The 18,236-nt window shown below is 45.6% G+C and overlaps 1 protein-coding gene across 1 annotated transcript in view; it reads left to right on the top strand.

Moving 5' to 3' along the window:
* Nucleotides 1-9,033: 9,033 nt before the first annotated feature.
* Nucleotides 9,034-18,236, top strand: part of KCNT1 (potassium sodium-activated channel subfamily T member 1) — a 206,683-nt gene continuing 197,480 nt past the window's right edge. The window contains exons 1-2 of the mRNA XM_080990814.1: nucleotides 9,034-9,089; nucleotides 10,055-10,720. Of these exons, the coding sequence (XP_080846940.1) occupies nucleotides 10,527-10,720 (194 nt within the window). The 5' untranslated portion in view covers nucleotides 9,034-9,089; nucleotides 10,055-10,526. The remainder of the gene's footprint in view (nucleotides 9,090-10,054; nucleotides 10,721-18,236) is intronic.

The following is an 18,236-nucleotide window of genomic DNA, read 5'->3' as shown; positions in this document are numbered from 1 at the left end:
GGTGCTACATAGTTGTTAGGAGCTTGTCCTACACTCGAGTAGGACCCTGGCAGAGACACATGCCTGACTGGCATGTTCTCTCCCTCCTGGTCGATCATTTGGGAGCTTCTTCTGCCCAAACATCACAGCGACCAATGCCAACAGACACCGGCACACTTAGGGATCCACAGAGTCTTTGCAGCTTGCGTAACAGACCTCAGCAACTCAGCATTTTGGCTAATCTGCTTTATTTACATATAAACACACACGGAGCACTGCAACGTGGCTCCCTCTCTCTCTAGCATCAGGCAGCAAACAGAATGAACAAAGGACAATAGTCCCACTTCATGGAACACAGAAACACAAACATCCTGTCTCCGTCACTTCCCACTTTGTGGAGTCAAAACATATACTGTCATGTGATGGACAAAAACCCCATGACTGCAACCATGGAGCAGGAATTCTAACAGTTTACTGGAGGAGGAAGACTCATCTTTTTCCGTCCGACAATTCTTTATTGAATGCCTCTCCTCTGCCCTAAACCACAAAATGAACAAACACGTTCACTTCCAGGCCCACTGAATACGCCTCCTGAGTTTATCTTCAGAAAGGCATGGGAGACAGACTTAATATAAGGCACTGGTCACTAACATGGTCTCATGGGCATGCACAGAAGTCTTCCATGGTGCCCACAGGGTCCCCTCTCCCACCCATCTTCCAGATGCAATTAGTTCCTTACCAGGGATATAGGAAGCTACCTTACATTGAGTAAGAGGATTGGTCCAGCTATCCCAGTACTGTCTACACTGACTGTCAGCAGCTCTCCAGCATTTCAGGCAAGAGTGTACCTAGATATGCTGAGAACTGAACCTGGCATCTTTTCTGCAGTGTCACTGAGCTCTTGTCCTTCTCTAACACCTAATGTAAGATTCCAGCCCTCATGGTTCTGAACAAAGGGTTGAATTAAGTAGGAACATGGGAAGGTGTCTTACAGCGAGTCAGATGACATGCTTCAGTATTGACTACACTGACTTGCATTAGCTCTACAGGGGTTTTGGGCAGGGGATATTCCTTGGCCTACCTGGAGATGCTGGGGATTGAATGTGAGACCTTCTGCATGCAAAGCAGGTGTCCTCCCGCTGAGCTAGAGCCCTCCCCTTAGCCCATAGAATAAGTGGTCCATGCGCTTGTGTGGTGCCCAGAGATTCCAAAAAGTCGGCAACTTTTAATGTAAATACAAGCTACATTAGGGGAGGCAGGTATTTCTTATAACTTTCCTATGCTGCAAGAGAGAAATTGCCCAGCAGCAAATTTATGAGTGCTGTTGGAAGCTAGGCGCAAATGAACTGGTATTATTGCTAGTTCCCAAGTGGCGAGGCTCTGCTGTTTGGCTAAACATAATAAACAAATTTTTATTAAAGGGTGGAATTAGAAGCTGGTCTTATGCTCACCACTCATTAGAGGGCACTGCTGCATTAGTAGATTCACCCAAATTCGCCTTCGTGGTTACACTCTGAATTCCTATTGCCTTTTAAGCAGGGTTCTATTCTGTTTTGATTTGCCTTTAGGGAGGGGGTTATGATGGAAGGGATATTTCAAAATGTGGCCGTGGAGTTGCTAGTCTTTATCCCAATCATCAAAACCACCCCTGTCTATTATTCTGTTTAATGCAAAGCAGAGCAGGTTGCAATCTCTGCTGCTGTGACCTTAGGCCCCAAGGCTTAAGGAGATCAGTATACGGTGTTCTTCAAGGACGTTAATACTGCTGTTTTTATTTTCTTTTAGTGTGGTGTATGTAAAGCGAATCTTCCCGTCCTGCTATGCTGTTTCCCCTTGAGTGTCTTTCAACATCTTGAAAGTTTAAACCAGGGGTCAGCAAACTTACCGCACCTCAGGCCGGTGTCTCCAGCGCCAATTGCATGCCCATACTCATGTGCACACGCTATTTCCGGTGCCCTTCTGGGTCGGAGGAGCACCGGAAATAGCTTGTGCGCATGTGCACGGGCCTCCTCTGACCCGGATGTGCACCGGAAATAATGCATGTACACGCGCAAATAACGCTTGCGCATGTGCACAAGCTATTTCCGGTGCTTCTCTGACCCAGAAGTGGGCAGCTGTGCAGCGCAGCGCAGCACCGGTAAGAGCGGGCAGTGGCGGTCACCGTGGGCTGGATAAACGAGTCCCTCAGGCCTTATCCAGCCCGTGGACCTTAGTTTGGGAAGCCCTGGTTTAAACATTGCTAGTATCTATATTTATAGCCAGTGGGGGCTGGTGCCCATCAGGCAGATGGGAAAGGAGGCAGGGATCCCAACAGCAGGTGGCAGCAGAGCTAATGATGGGCAGAGCCAACGAATTCTACTTTTGTCCCCATCCTCCTCCTCTCTACTGTGTTCTACAAGGGGCAACTCTGAGACTAAGGAGGAGGAAGGAGGCAGCGCCACCCCCTGGACTGGATCTAAGGAAGAAGGGAGGCAGGTGGGGAGTTCCTGAGGACAGGCTGAGGTTGGTAGGGCAATGCCCCTATTTGCTCCCATGGATCAGCCTCCACTGCATGTATCTAAATCAAGGGTGCTGATATCTCCTTTGAGGCAACCACCAGTGTGGTGTACTGGTTACAGTGCAGACCCTCCAAGTGCCCCTATTTTCTAGGGACGGTCCCATGTTTACAAAAGGTGTCTCAGATTTGATCTCAGAACGTCCTGCATTTCCTTAGGATGTTCCTATTTTCATCAGAGAAATATTGGAGGGTTGGACTAGGACCTGGGAGAACTGGGTTCAAATCCCCACAGGGTTGTCGTTGTGAGGCTAAAATGGGGAGGAGAAGAACAGTGTGTGCCACCTTGAGCTCTTTGGAGGAAAGGTAGAATGTAAATGCAATAATAAATAAACAAATAAATAATTACAATAATCTGTTGTTTGTTTGTTTTTAAGATTCCCTTGCTGGTTTTTGCTGTTTTAAAGGATGTTCTTTAGCTGCTGTGCTTATGACAATTTTTAGATTTCCTTTTTTTGTTGCTGTTTTCATATATTTATAATGGTTTGGGCTGTTTATATTCTAGTTTGTTTTTGTACTTTGAATGGATTTTGAAAACGCTCCCCAAAAAAGCAAGGCTGTATAAGCAGTGTATAAATGTAGCAGGAAAATAAGTAAACCCAAGTCCAAAAATAAAAGAAACTAAATATATAAAACAGAATAAGGATTCCTGGTTAATATAATTTTCTGATTTATGGGATATTTCCAACCCTCCATTCATTCTAAGTTTTAACAAAGCCGCTTAAATAAGTCTAAAGAGAAAAGAAATCCTGATAGCATTTCACTGAGAAAACTGGACAAAGTCTGTGTAATTTGAGGAGAAAAGAGCAGAGAGGTTCCCTCTTTCTTTTTCAGACCTTGTACGTATCAGGGAGACAATTCAGCCAGAGGGAAAACTCCTTCAGAGCTACACAGCCAATCAGGGCATGCACTACCTCAGTAAACCTCATGCCACACTGTCTGGTTGCCAAGCAACACCTCTACTCACATCTTGACTTACTGCTAATAGAATTAACCCTTAAACTGCAAACTGAATGATCCCTGCTGCTGCACTTGCAACAACATGGTCTCAGGGTGGGTACAGTACAATAAAATGATTAAAAATCACTATGATAAAAACCAACTGACAACAAATTACAAGAGTTTTTGTAATTTAAAAAGTTAGCATATATCCTTAAAATACGTTTTGAGTTTATTTCTCACCCAGCCCCTAAACAGTGGGTGGGGGAGAAAAACAACAAATCAAATTACATCTCAGTCCTACTGCTACCAGCCCTCAATTGACCCCAGCTGTTGAGGAAGGGGATTCAAAGATTGGTGGGGGAGGAAAAGGAAGGAATTAGTTACCTCCTCTGTACCAAAGAGTGCTTCTGTACTGTTGCTATTTTGAGGTGGAATTCAATCACATACTGGCAAATTTAGGCTGCACAATTAAAGTTGGTTTGTTTATCCTGTACAACAAACCCACTCCTACCCACCCCGAAATCCAGACTTAACAGGAAAATGCATTGGAAAGTAGAAGCTGACAATTGCTTGACCCAGCACTGGTCCCATCTGCACTGTGCATTTAAAGCAGTATCAAATCACTCGAAAGAGCCATGGCTTCCCCCAATGAATCCTGGGAACTGTAGTTTGTTAAGGGTGCAGAGACTTGGTAGGAAAATCCTATTTTCCTCAGGGAGCTACAATTCACAGTTTCCTGGGAAGAGTGACTCTAGAATTGTAGCTCTGTGAGGAGAATGGGGTCTCCTAACCACTCTTGATGCTTTTGAATTATGGTGCTGGAGGAGACTCTTGAGAGTCCCATGGACTGCAAGAAGATCAAACCTATCCATTCTGAAGGAAATCAGCCCTGAGTGCTCACTGGAAGGACAGATCCTGAAGCTGAGGGTCCAATACTTTGGCCACCTCATGAGAAGAGAAGACTCCCTGGAAAAGACCCTGATGTTGGGAAAGATGGAGGGCACAAGGAGAAGGGGACGACAGAGGACGAGATGGTGGGACAGTGTTCTCGAAGCTACCAGCATGAGTTTGACCAAGCTGCAGGAGGCAGTGGAAGACAGGAGTGCCTGGTGTGCTCTGGTCCAGGGGGTCACGATGAGTCGGACACGACTAAACGACTAAACAACAACAACAACTACTCTTAGCACCCTTAACGAACTATGGTTTCCAGGATTCTTTGGGGGAAGCCATGGCTCTTTCAAGTGGTATGATATTGCTTTAAATGTACAGGTGGGGTCTGTCATCTACCAACAAATCAGAACAGATACCTGTACTTCATAAACAACTGATAAACAGGTTACCTGGAAGTGACCACCTTTTGGTGTTTGTAGTCCATGCAGTGTGTCCCATGGGTGGTAACTACATTTGCACAAAATATCAGCGAGGCAGTTTCTCTCAGTTTTCCCTTCCAGTCTTAAGTTTAGTTCTCTACATTTCTATATCACTTTGTGATTTATTTATTTTATTTATTTAGACATTATTTATTTATTTATTTATTTTTATTTATTTAGTCTTCTTAAGAATTCACCAGCATTTTAGTGCAAAATTCTTCTAAAAGGACCCACTTTTGCTTTCATTTTTTGCCCCAGTACACAGATTTTTGGCAAAGCTATTTCCCCAAACCTAATACATTTTTGTACATTAGTTCCATTTTAGCGGGAGAACTGCATTGCAAAAGGTGAAGAAAGGCAGATTTTGAAGGATGGGTGTTTCTCAGTTTGTTTATTGTTTGGGAAAGCATAGATTAAGAAAGTTCGCCTTAACATGTGAACCGAATCCAAATTCTTCCCTATCCCTAAAACGAGCTTAGTGTGGCCCCTTGGGGATCTGTGCCATTTATTAGACTGTGCTCCATGTTGCTGGAACCGTGGAAAGCTTCTCTGTGATGGGTGACTCACCACTTCTGTCTTCTGTGAATTTGCTGCTCGCTCTTTTGACATTTCCTTGCACTTGGCTTCCTTCCTGCTGGAAAGTGGTTGTCAGAGGATCTTCCCGCAGGGACCACCACCTTTAAGAGTGCGAGCTCAGAAGCCAAGACGATGAGCTGCTGATGGCCACAGAGAGACAATCAAATGGCCCCGAGCTGCCAAGGTATCCAACTAAAACAACTAAAATCAAATAAGAACCGTGCACTTACTTTATTCAGTATATTCCAAACAGTGAACGAATGAAGGTAGACCTGTTAAGATAAATATAGGATAAATTATGCTACTCTGTCTGAACGTCCAACCAAGTGTGGAATTTATACTTACAACAAGCATGTAAGTTAAAACAGTGCATACTCAATTTATATTTTCATGTAAGCTACTTAAAGCAAGTCTGGGCATATTCAGATAAATCAGAGCCATAGCTACAGTGGGGTTAGCCGGGTTTTTTTGCCCCAGGTGAAGCCTCCAGAGGGGTGCCATTGAGGCTCCCAGTTTCTCTCTGTGTGTACACAGATGTGCATGGTGTGTGTGTGTGTGTGTGTGTGTGTGTGTGCACACGCCAAATTGGGTCTTTGACCAGTGAAAAGAAGCCTAGTTCTGCCCCTGGATAAATAAAAGATACTAGGGGTTCGGCTCACTCCACTCACTACTCCCCTGCCATGCTCCCCTCCTTAATCCTTTAGAACTTCCCCTTCTCACCCCAGGCAGCTACTAGCCTCACTTTTTAAAAAAATAATAATAATATTTTATTAAGGATTTTCTTGTTTTACAGAAGTGTAGTGCCTCGTATTTTGTTTCTTTCATGTAACATTTTTACAAGTCCGTTTCATTTGTTGAGGCATTAGGGGGAGAAGAAAAAAAGAAAGAAAAAAGAAAGGGGGGGTGGAGAGAGGGAAGATGGATAGGGGTGGGGTCGGGTGGCGGTGTTTCTATTATGTTTAATGTATGTAGAGTTTGGTGTCAGCACCTTCCCAACCCCATTTCTCCATGCAAATCTAACACTGAGATGCGGCACTACAAATCCTCCAGTGGGGACTATGTGAAGACAGTCTTACATTTTTATGTATATGGGGGGGGGGTATCATGTTAATGTTGCATGAATGTCCAAACAGATGTGGAATTTATGCTTGCCTTAATGCAGCTACTGAGAATTTTAGACACTCATGGGGGGCATTGGGAGGAAGAACACACCAGTTTATTTCTTGTTTCTCTATATACATCATATTATTGAAAATCAACCCATCAGTACATTTTTTAAAGGGAGATGGGCAAAAAAGGAATAGTGGATGCTATTAGCCCTCTGATAGTGTGTGCATGGACTAAATCCATTTGCACCCCCCCATCTGTGAAGGGAATAACCCCCCCCCCCCGCAATATGTTATCTAGGGTACAAAGCATCTGAATTCAGCTGAAAGGGTGGAGAACATGTGGCTGTCCAGGTTTTGCTGGACTACAACTCCCATAATCCTGGATGGTGGGAGTTAGAGTTCAACAACATCTGGAGAGCCACAGATTCTCCACCCTTGACTTATGGTGCAATCCAAACACATCTGCTAAGCATTAAGCCCTTTTGAGTTCAATGGGACTTATTCGCTGGCAAGTAGAGTAAACATCAGGACGCGGGTGGCGCTGTGGGTTAAACCACAGAGCCTAGGACTTGCCGATCAGAAGGTCGGCGGTTTGAATCCCTGTGTCGGGGTGAGCCCCCGTTGCTCAGTCCCTGCTCCTGTCAACCTAGCAGTTCGAAAGAACGTCAAAGTGCAAGTAGATAAATAGGTACCGCTCCGGCGGGAAGGTAAACAGAGTTTCCATGCGCTGCTCTGGTTCTCCAGAAGTGGCTTAGTCCTGCTGGCCACATGACCCGGAAGCTCTCTCGGCCAATAAAGCAAAATGAGCGCAGCAACCCCAGAGTCATCCGCAACTGGACCTAATGGTCAGGTGTCCCTTTACCTTTACCTAGAGGAAACATCAGGCCCAAGGGTTAGCATCTCTGTGTCTGGCCTTTGAGAGTCTCCCCAGGCCCCACTGCTCACTGACCCCTTTTCATACTGCAAGTGCTTTTGCCTGGTTGGGATGTGTCCTTGAACCCTAATAATGCCTCTTGCTTGCCTAGATGGAGGATAGGCAGTGGTATGTGTAGAAATCAGCCTGGTACATCAAGGTAAAAATCAGCATCCATTGCTCCACTCACTTTTGCCTCCAGCTCTGCCCATCACTGGAATATGGCCCTCAGATGGTTGCCTAGATGTGAATGCGGCCCTTGAGGGGTAAGGTTCCCTCCCATTGACATATAGGCTTGCATTGTTGGTTATACTTGGCTCTTTATAGAGGACTTTAAGCATTCACATAGGGCTCCCTTCAACATTTTAAGCTGTTGGGTATTTTATCTTCATTATTATCTAGATGTCTTTCTCAGGCTTAAAAGCAATGCAATCTTCTTTCTAGAGGTGTGTTATGATGCCTCTCACCTAGCTCCCATTGCATCTCTCCCACAGCTTTGTGAGCTACACAAATTAGATCTGAGAAGGAGCACTTCAGTGGGTGGGTGGAAATGAGTAACGTGCTATAAAGGATAAGCATAAACATGTTTTGCTAAACTAGCAGTGCAGTAGTTGTAGTAGCACTAGTTCAAGCTGATGGTTTATGGCAACAATGTTATTGCAGTGTGAAACTGTAACATAAGATAAAGGAAGCTGAAGCAATATGAAGGGCAGATACAATAGTCAATAAAAATACAGTCACAAGTGGGGACCTGCAGCAAAATGCCCTTGTTCAACATACTCCATTCATTGTTCTTGCCTTTTGATTTTGTGTGCTCCACATGCTGGTAATGGCTGTCAGCATTCTGTGGCCACTGAGAAAGGCCCATCTTCACTGAGCTGGAGTTTTTTGGGGGGAGCAATCTAGTCTTAGAGTCCCCCCTTTTTTGTACTGCAACCCTCGGGAATCCCCCACACCAGCTGTACTGTAATGTCCCTCTTGTGCATGAGTGTTGCTGTTTCAGCTGAACTCACCTCTAAACATTGGAACTAACGGGAGCAATAATGTCACAGAAGAGGAAAACGAGGGGGAAGCTGAGAGCTAGACTGCAAGCTTGGAAAGCAGATCTGGACTCTGTTCCTTGTTTTGAGAATTGTTCACCCATCTGCAATGTAACTTGTTCAGCAGTAAAAGGATATGAACTTGTTTCTGGTCTATGCGGAAGACCCAAAAGGAGTAAAGGAGGAATCTCTTCACTGTTTTGACTGGCGATGGTAAAGGCTCTAAATGCATGTACACTTACTTGGGTAGAAGCCTCACTGAACTCTGGGATTCACTTCTAAGCAAGGATGGGTGGTTCTCTCAAACTTCAGTTTCTCATTCTTGCAGTCTTAAGTTCAGTTCTCTGCATCTTCACATCAGTTTGCGACTTTTAAAAAAGAAGTCCTCATAATTCAGCATTTTTGTGTAAATTTATCCCAATAGAGATACGTGTGCATGCTATTTTGCCTGATCTTCCTATATACTTAAAAATGTAAGTCTGTTGTCATGCTGCAGTTAACCTGGCCACCAATAGGTGGTCATGCCAACTTCAGTATGATGGCACAACAACAGGCAGGGAGGCAGGCAGGCAGGCGAGTGAGCAATATAGGAGGCAGGTGGCCCAGGTAAGCTGTTTAACAGAGTGCAGGAGGGGGGAGGCAAGTCAGAGAGGGGTTTGGCAACTTGCTCTCTGATGTGCCTCTCACCGCCTTTAAAAGAGAGTGACAGTTTGGGTGAACTGTAAGGGGACAGGTGAGATGTAAAGGGAGAAGGTGTTGGTCAGGTGTGGAGGAAGAGGGGTTGTCAAAGGGGATGTCAAGTGGAACGAGCAGGGCCGTAACTGCTAGCGTACACCTTTTTTTCAAAGCGGCTTTTCCCAACATGATACATGGTTTACATTATTTTTTACTTCTGCATTCATTTTATGGACACTTTGCCATAGTACATGCATTTTTGTATGCACATTGGCCAGAGATGACTTGGCACTGCAAGATTTGGAAAAGATGAGTTTCAAAGGATGGCTGTGATTCAGTTTGTGAACAGTTGTGTATAGGCATTTTGCCTTTAAATGCAAACAAAGTGAATTTTTTCTCCATTCCTACTTCTGAGTAAACATGCATAAGATTGCACTGCACATAACAATTATGGGATCTGAGTGTGGCATGAAGACCACATTTGGGCTAAGAGTGCATTTGGGCTAGGCTGCAATATTTATATATTTCTCATGTGCAAATGCATACAGATTAAACCTAATCATCTAAAATTCACTCCATTTTTTGCACAAAAATTCTTCTAAGTTTGGATGCAGCAATGCTTCGAATACCAGTTGCTGGAAACCACAGGAGTGGGCTGGGGAAGCGCTCTTGCGCTCGGGGTCCTGTTTGCTGGTTTCCCACAGACTAGACTAGATATTACCTTAAGTTGCACGCTTCTCGTCCTGACCACTAGATGCCGCCACAACGCAACAAACCGATCCCATTCACCCCTACACAGACCTTCAGAAAAGCCAAGTTAAGAGGAAGAAAAGGCTTATGTCTGTATATATGTGTGATTTTTGAGACCGCGAATCTGACATCTTTTTTTTTTGCAGACGTCTTTCCTTGGATGTAGCTGTTCGCGATCCCTCTGCTGCGGTCGCCCAGAGAGGGATGGAGGGAGGTGAGAAGGATCACACCCCTCCAGCTGTTCAATGGCTCTCCTAGGAGGAAATTGTCTGGCCTTTCGTGAAGCGGCAACTTCTTCCCTTCTCCAGCCTGACTTGTTGATTGTTTTGTGTGTGTCCTCGCTGCGCCTGGATCAGGATCGCGAGGCAAAGGCGAGTGGGATCGCTCCTTGCAATGCGCGGCCGGAGGAGAGAAGACTAAGCGGCTATTGTCCTTCGCCCTTGATGTCACGGCACCCAGGCTGGGGTTTAGCTACGACCGGTGTAGCTCTGGGGGGCGGCCAAGAGCTCTCCTGGTGAACAGGTTCGAGCCCAGGCAAGGTGGGGGAAGGAGGGAGGGAGAGAGAGAGAGAGAGAGAGACGGGAGCATCATCTCTAAGCAGGCGCCCGCGGCCATCCTATGCGCTGGTTGATGCTGGCAGGCGCGCCGATCCGGACGCGAGAGATGCCTTGCCCCGGAGAAGGACGAGGGCTGGCCGGGGTCTACAAGCCCACCTGCGGCCGCAGTGGTGGCCAGCAAGCGGAAGAGACCCAATCCTGCCCGGAATGCTACACCAACCAGACCTTTCTGTTTGATGATGGCACCTCACGGAGGTAAGGAATAAGAGATTTATTTTTGTCACTTAGATGTAGCTGTATATAATGTCAAGCGTTGATGACAAGCGTTTATACATTATTACTTAATGAGCTGATGATATGCACATTTATTTATTTTTCAAAGCGTCAAGCGGCACTTCAGGCAAGTTTGTTACAGAGCCCCAGAGGATGCAGGTTGTTAGCTGAAACCAACGAGTTGCACCCCGCTGTTAGTCCTACTCAGGGCACACCCACCGAAATGAACAGATGGCTAATAAAGGTCCACTAATTTCCGTAGGTCTGCTCTGATTAGACCATAGTTGGATTCCAACCTGCTATATTTATTTCGGTGACTAACGTAACAGAGGAGAGTCCTGCCCTAAAGTGGAAAACAAATGTTTTTGTTCTGGGGCCAGCACAACATCCCGCATAAAATAACTGTATCTATGTGTGTGTTCAAATCACACACGCATCTCAATAGCCTTTCAAGCGTAGGAACTGCTTGACGGGATCAGTCAAAAGGTGCACCAGGTGACACTTGTCTGACATCCTGTTTCCAAAAGTCATCACCCTGGTACTTCTCTGGGATGAACACAAGCGGCACAGAAAAGGCAGCCAGCCTTCCACCGTGTTGCATGTCCACAGCATCCGGTGGCCAGGCCAGAGGTCTACTGCCTCTGAAACCAGGACATGGGTCAGTATGTGATCTTGAGCACAAGGGGTAGACATGCCTCATAGTAGTCTGGTGTCCTTGCATTCACTGCCCCCCTTGGGAGATCATGGGAAGCCACTTGCTCTCTGTTGCTCCCAAGGCAACTGGTATTCCAAGGTAGACTGCTTCTGAACCAGAAGGCTCCATGAAAGGGAGTGGTAAGGCATCTGCTTTGCATACAGAAGGTCCCAGGTTGAGTCCTTGGCTTTTCCAGTTAGAAATTGCCCTGCTTGAGATCCTGAAAAGCCACTGCCAGTCAGTGCAGAAAAATACTTTGTTGTTTAGATGTTTAGTCATGTCCGACTCTTCGTGACCCCATGGACCAGAGCACGCCAGGCACTCCTGTCTTCCACTGCCTCCTGCAGCTTGGTCAAACTCATGTTCGTAGCTTCAAGAACACTGTCCAACCATCTCATCGTCTGTCGTCCCCTTCTCCTTGTGCCCTCCATCTTCCCCAACATCAGGGTCTTTTCCAGGGAGTCTTCTCTTCTCATGAGGTGGCCAAAGTATTGGAGCCTCAGCTTCACGATCTGTCCTTCCAGTGAGCACTCAGGGCTGATTTCTTTAATAATGGATAGGTTTGATCTTCTTGCAGTCCATGGGACTCTCAAGAGTCTCCTCCAGCACCATAATTCAAAAGCATCAATTCTTCGGCAATCAACCTTCTTTATGGTCCAGCTCTCACTTCCATACATCACTACTGGGAAAACCATAGCTTTAACTATACGGACCTTTGTTGGCAAGGTGATGTCTCTGCTGTTTAAGATGCTGTCTAGGTTTGTCATTGCTTTTCTCCCAAGAAGCAGGCGTCTTTTAATTTCGTGACTGCTGTCACCATCTGCAATGATCCAGAAAAATACTAAGCAATGGCAAATATTGGCCCGACAGGCTAGAAGGCAGCTCTCTGTGCTTTTATTTAAACCAGCTCTTTATTCAGAACAATGAGGACTGGAACCTTAGTTTGTTGCTAGGGGAACAGATGTAGCTCAGTTGTGGAGCCTCTGCTTTGTGTACAGAAGGCTCCAGGTTCAGTTGCCGGCATCTCCTGTTCGTTCCTAGGATCCATGGATCTTATACATGAAACTGTCTGGCTGTTAAATCAAGGAAGTATGTGGCCACATTGCCTCTACTACAACCTGGTCAGGCAGACCAATCTTGGTTATTTCTGTTCCCCTGCCCTGCTTCCAGCTTTGCCACCCTTGCTTCTCAAAGAGACTCTGTGCCTTTATTAAGATGGCTAGTTTTTCTTTGAGGTGCGAGGGGTTTGAGAGAATACTCATGCCTCCCTCTTTTGTAATTTTATTTTTCATTTTCTCATTTATAAACTTATAATAGTACAAATTTACACATGCAATTTAAATTACCAGATATTAATACTGACCCCCTCCCCTCTTTCTGTGGTTGCTTATGTCATATCTTTTATCACTGCATATCCAATTTAAATCCATTTGTTACTTATCCTTTATTTATTTAATTTGTTTCATTGCTCATTTTTAAAAATTAATACTGCTACTCTTTTAAGCTGTTTGCAATAGTTTTTCAAATAGTATTCCCTATTCTAAATCAAAAAGTCTATCTTCTTATTCTTCTGGTAAGTTTCTGCATACTCCAACAGTTTTTGCTGCCACTCTTCCTTGGTTGGGACCACTTCTTCTTTCCATCTCTGGGCATATATAATTCGAGTGGCTGTTGTTGCATACATAAATACAGTCATACCTAGGGTTAAAGTAGCTTCAGGTTGAGCATTTTCAGGTTGTGTTCTGCAGTGACCCGGAAGTAACGGAACGGGTTATTTCCAGGTTTTGCCACTTGCGCATGAGCAGATGCTCAAAATGATGTCACGTGCATGCGCAGAATCGGCGAATCGCGACCCGCGCATGTGCAGACGCGGGTTTTGTTCTGCTCAGGATGCAAACAGGGCTCCGGAACGGATCCTGTTCGCATCCAGAGGTACCACTGTACACCATTACACAAACCAGAAGTCTAACAAGTGTCTCTTGCCTGCATCTCTAAGCTGTGAAAAGGCTCAGCTGATGACAACATTCCATAAGTCAAGTTAAAATTCCCAGAGAAGGTGGAAAGAAGCAATGTGTTTTGGGCTGCATGATAGGCAGAAATCAAACAGGTGCAGCTTCTTGGACCCCCAGGTGGCAAACTGCTTTGCCTGCTGAAGTTTAAGCTTCCACAGATGACGCCTTGTCTCTTTCCCCTGCCACAACTTTGGCAAAAGATACACTTGGAGAAATGCAAAAACCTTCTCCTATACATCATACTGTTCAATGAAATTCTCCTATTGGTTCAGGTGCAATATATATACCACTGTAGTGTCTTTTTATATGCCTAATTTATGTTGGGATAGAGGATACACAGGATATGAAACCCCGGAGAGCTGCTGCCAGTCAGTGTATCATTTACTTATCTATTTATTTATACTCCACATTTTCCGCAGACCAGAACTCAGGGTGGCTTACACAAATTAAAATGGCACAGATAGAATACAAAAAGCTAAAAGCATTTATTTATTTACAGATAATCATTAAAAAGTAATTAATTTCTAATAAGGCTAAACCAAACATTAAAACACAGGTAGTAAAAACAGCACAGCCCTAATAGAAGCCCTTTCTTTAAACAAAACAAACCAGTCCATTCCCAAGGGCCTGCCAGAATAAAACAGCCTTGCCGGCAGAAGGCCAGCAAGGAGGGAGCCAATCTAGCTGCTCTAGGAGATCTCAGAGCATGGGCAGATTTCTGCTCTTTCAAGGTGCTCGTGCTCTTTCAACTTAGACAAGACTGAGCTAGATGGACTCACAGCTTTCTGTGCTCAAAGCTGAAATGCTATTATTTGAGAGAGGAAGAAAGCTGATGACTGGCTAAGATTTGGGATTTAATCAGCACATCTATTTAGTTTGGGGATAATCAACAGCCTGCGATAGATAACTGAGTGCAGGGGTTTTTGTTTTGGTGTGTGTAGATATGAATAATTTCAGAACGGAAACTGGTACAGTCATACGTCGGGTTGAATATGCTTCAGGTTGAGCACTTTTGGGTTGCGCTCTGTGGCAACCCAGAAGTAATGGAGCGCGTTACTTCTGGGTTTTGCCGCATGCACAGGCGCTCAAAATGATGTCGCGCGCATGCGCGGAAGCAGCAAAACACAACCCGCGCACGCGCAGATGCGCCGTCACATCTTACATTCTATTCAGGGTGTGAATGGGGCTCTGGAATGGATCCCGTTCGCATCCCGGGGTACCACTGTATTCTGAACCAAGAGGTAGAATGGAAAGAAAAGTCATATTGTTATAACACTGTTATTGTTGTTATAATAACAGTGTAGGAACATGTATAGTTTGGGGGAAAGTTATGATTTCCTTTTAAAAAATGATGATCTGAAAAAACATAATTGCTAAGTATCATTGGAAGAATTCCAATTGCAAATGCTGCTCATCCGGAATGCAAATCACACTCAAAATGTGCCACAGGAAAGGAGCGAGCTGAGAAATTTTGCATGTGGAACATGCCTTCTGCTCTGCACTGGAGTGGACAATTTTTTTTAAAAAAGGAATAACCGTCAGCTGCAGCAGCAACAAGCTCAGCCAAACAGGTGCTGAACCAACCCCCTCCATGCTCCAGCACCAAAGCTGGCATCTGATTGGTCAAGCTCATTGTCACTAATGTTGCTTTGAAGAAACTGATGGTGATGGACTGCTAGTGCACAGCTTCTTGTTGCCATTGTCTGGATTCCAATTTGGAAACCCCCCCCCCCCGTCAAGGAACAGAGCACTAGGACTTATGCCTCAAAGTCCTCACTGCAGCCAATAAGGCTCCACTCCGGGTGCCATATTTTTGAGAGCTTTGATGGATTGTCGTCCCATCCCCCTGGAGCAGGACCGATTTTTAATCACGGCCCCAATACCAATGGAATATTCTTCCTTGTTCAGTTCCTTTGTATCCCCTGCTCACGAAAAAGCTGAAAATGAAAGGGTCCAAAATTAAAGTCAAAGGTAAGGGGACCCCTGACCATTAGGTCCAGTCGTGACCGACTCTGGGGTTGCGGCGCTCATCTCGCTTTATTGGCCGAGGGAGCCGGCGTACAGCTTCCGGGTCATGTGGCCAGCATGACTAAGCCGCTTCTGGCAAACCAGAGCAGCGCACGGAAACGCTATTTACCTTCCCGCTGGAGCGGTACCTATTTATCTACTTGCATTTTGATGTGGAACAGCCAATACGTCAAGCAAGTGTTTCTCTAACATGGACTTACAACTCCAATCATCCCTAGCTATAGCAGAACCAGTAGTCAGGGATGATGTGAGTAGTAGTCCAACCACAGCTGGAGACCCAAGTTTGAGAAACACCGCTTTAAAGTCTGCTTTGATCTTTTGATCCCAGTACATTTCCGAGCACAATTCAAAGTGTTGGTGCTGACCTTTAAGGCCCTAAACGGCCTCGGTCCTGTATACCTGAAGGAGCGTCTCTACCCCCATTGTTCTGCCTGGACACTGAGGTCCAACGCCGAGGGCCTTCTGGCGGTTCGAGAAGCAAAGCTACAGGGAACCAGGCAGGGGGCCTTCTCAGTAGTGGCACCTGCCTTGTGGATTGCCCTCCTACCAGATGTCAAAGAGAAGAACAACTATATGACATCTGGAAGACATCTGAAGGCAGCCTTGTTTAGGGAAGCTTTTAATATTTAATAGGTTATTGTATTTTAGTGTTCTGTTGGAAGCCACCCAGAGTGTCTGGGGAAACCCAGCCAGATGGGTGGGGTATAAATAAATTATTATTATTATTATTATTATTATTATTATTATTATTATTTAACATCCAGAGCCATGGCCCACTCATCCTTTTGGCCAGGGGAGGCAACTGACTCAGGTAGTAGGATCCATGGCTTCCAAGGAGTGTATGCCCTGCTGCTGCAATGGCACAACCTCTTTGGAGGCTGGATCTGCCTCCTCCTTTGGTCTCACCCCACTGCCGCCTCTAGGACCCTCATACCTATGGGACCACCTCTCCTGCTATGCCCCACGGAGGACCTTAAGGTCTGCAAATAATAACACCCTGAAGATCCCAGGCCCCAGGGAGATTAGACTGGCCTCGACCAGAGCCAGGGCCTTTTCAGCCATGGCCCCAGCCTGGTGGAACATTCTCTCACAAGAGACCAGGGCCCTGTGGGATTTGACATCTTTCCATGAGGCCTGCAAGATGGAGCTGTTCCGCCAGGCCTTTGGTTGGGTTCAGTCTGATTCTTTTCTTTAACAAGCATTAAAGAGGCCTCCTAGCCCACTCACAGGTCCTTTATAAGACCAGTGGTAACAGCTGGCCCTGGAGAATATTAACCACTCTCAATTTTACCTGTGGACTGCCATCTGTCCAGATTTTAATTTGCTCTGAACTAATTTTAAGATGTATTTTAATTAATTGATTGCCTGTTTTTATGTTTTTATGTTCTTTGTATACTGTGTTAGATTTGTGGGGTACAAATAAAATTATTATTATTATTATTATTATTATTATTATTATTATTACGGCCTCTGCAAATCAGAGATGCTGCTGGCCTTTCCCCATCCCTAGGAAGGAAATGGCAGAAGCTGTCTTCTGTGGTCTCCTGGGGTCTGTGCTTGCCCAGTGTGATTCAGTGCATGCTCCTTTCCCCTCCATTAGTGCCTTTGATTCCCACTTCAGCTGTTAGGTATGGTTGGTTTGATCCTACCTCTTGTTCCCAACATAGATCTTCACTCACTGCTTATTTCCAGCGTAGATCTTTATTCCTCCATTGGTCCTGATGTAGATCTTCACTCACCTCTTCTTCCCTGGTGGGGGAGGTGCCATTTTGTGGTTAGCCTCATGTGACAAAATGTATTGGGCTGGCCCTGCACTGAGCCCCAAATTATTTAAGGAAAGGGACATGGGGGGCGCTGTGGGTTAAACCACAGAGCCTAGGGCTTGCCGATCAGAAGGTTGGCAGTTCGAATCCCCACAACAGGGTAAGCTCCTGTTGCTCGGTCCCTGCTCCTGCCAACCTAGCAGTTCGAAAGCACAAAGTGCATGTAAATAGGTAAATAGGTACCGCTCCAGCGGGAAGGTAAACGGCGTTTCCGTGTGCTGTTCTGGTTTGCCAGAAGCGGCTTAGTCATGCTGGCCACATGACCCGGAAGCTGTACGCCGGCTCCCTCGGCCAATAAAGCGAGATGAGCACTGCAACCCCAGAGTCGTCCATGACTGGACCTAATGGTCAGGGGTCCCTTTACCTTTTATATTATGTTACAGTAGCAGGTCCTCTGTTACTTTGATGCTGTGGTGTCTAAATCAGGTTGCTGCCACCCTGTACAGTGTCTTCCCCACTCCAGTAGGATTTCGAGCTTGCAAAATTATTCTGTATGAGTGGCAAAGATAATTTCCATCCCAGCTTCCCGTTGTCATTTGCTTATGTTATTTGTGCTGCAGGACAGAAGCACAAATTCAGCCTTCCTCCCCCTGACTTTCCCTTATGGGAAATCTGTTTGCCTTAGGGAAAAGCCTCCTGGGACCTGTCAAATCCCCTCTCTTGACCATGTAAGGGAACTCCGGATGGCAAAGGAACAGGAATGAAGGCGGCACACTCTTTCCAAAATAACCTGCTCTTAAAGAGGTTGTATGTTGGGTGGGGGGAGGGGAGGAAGAGGAGGAGGAGGAGGAAGGTGCAACTCGGATTTCAGAAGAGGCAATGTCTTCCATGTGCTTCTTCTGGACCTGAGGATTTTCTGGAGCAGTATCGAGTTTCAGAAGTACTTTGTGGACTGGAATCTGGGCAGAAAAGGAAGCAGTTTTATCTCTGATTGCGGTGGA

Source organism: Podarcis pityusensis (genome assembly GCF_964106645.2).
Source record: "Podarcis pityusensis genome assembly, chromosome: Z".
Lineage (NCBI taxonomy): Eukaryota > Metazoa > Chordata > Lepidosauria > Squamata > Lacertidae > Podarcis > Podarcis pityusensis.
This window is presented reverse-complemented; position numbering and strand designations above follow the sequence as displayed.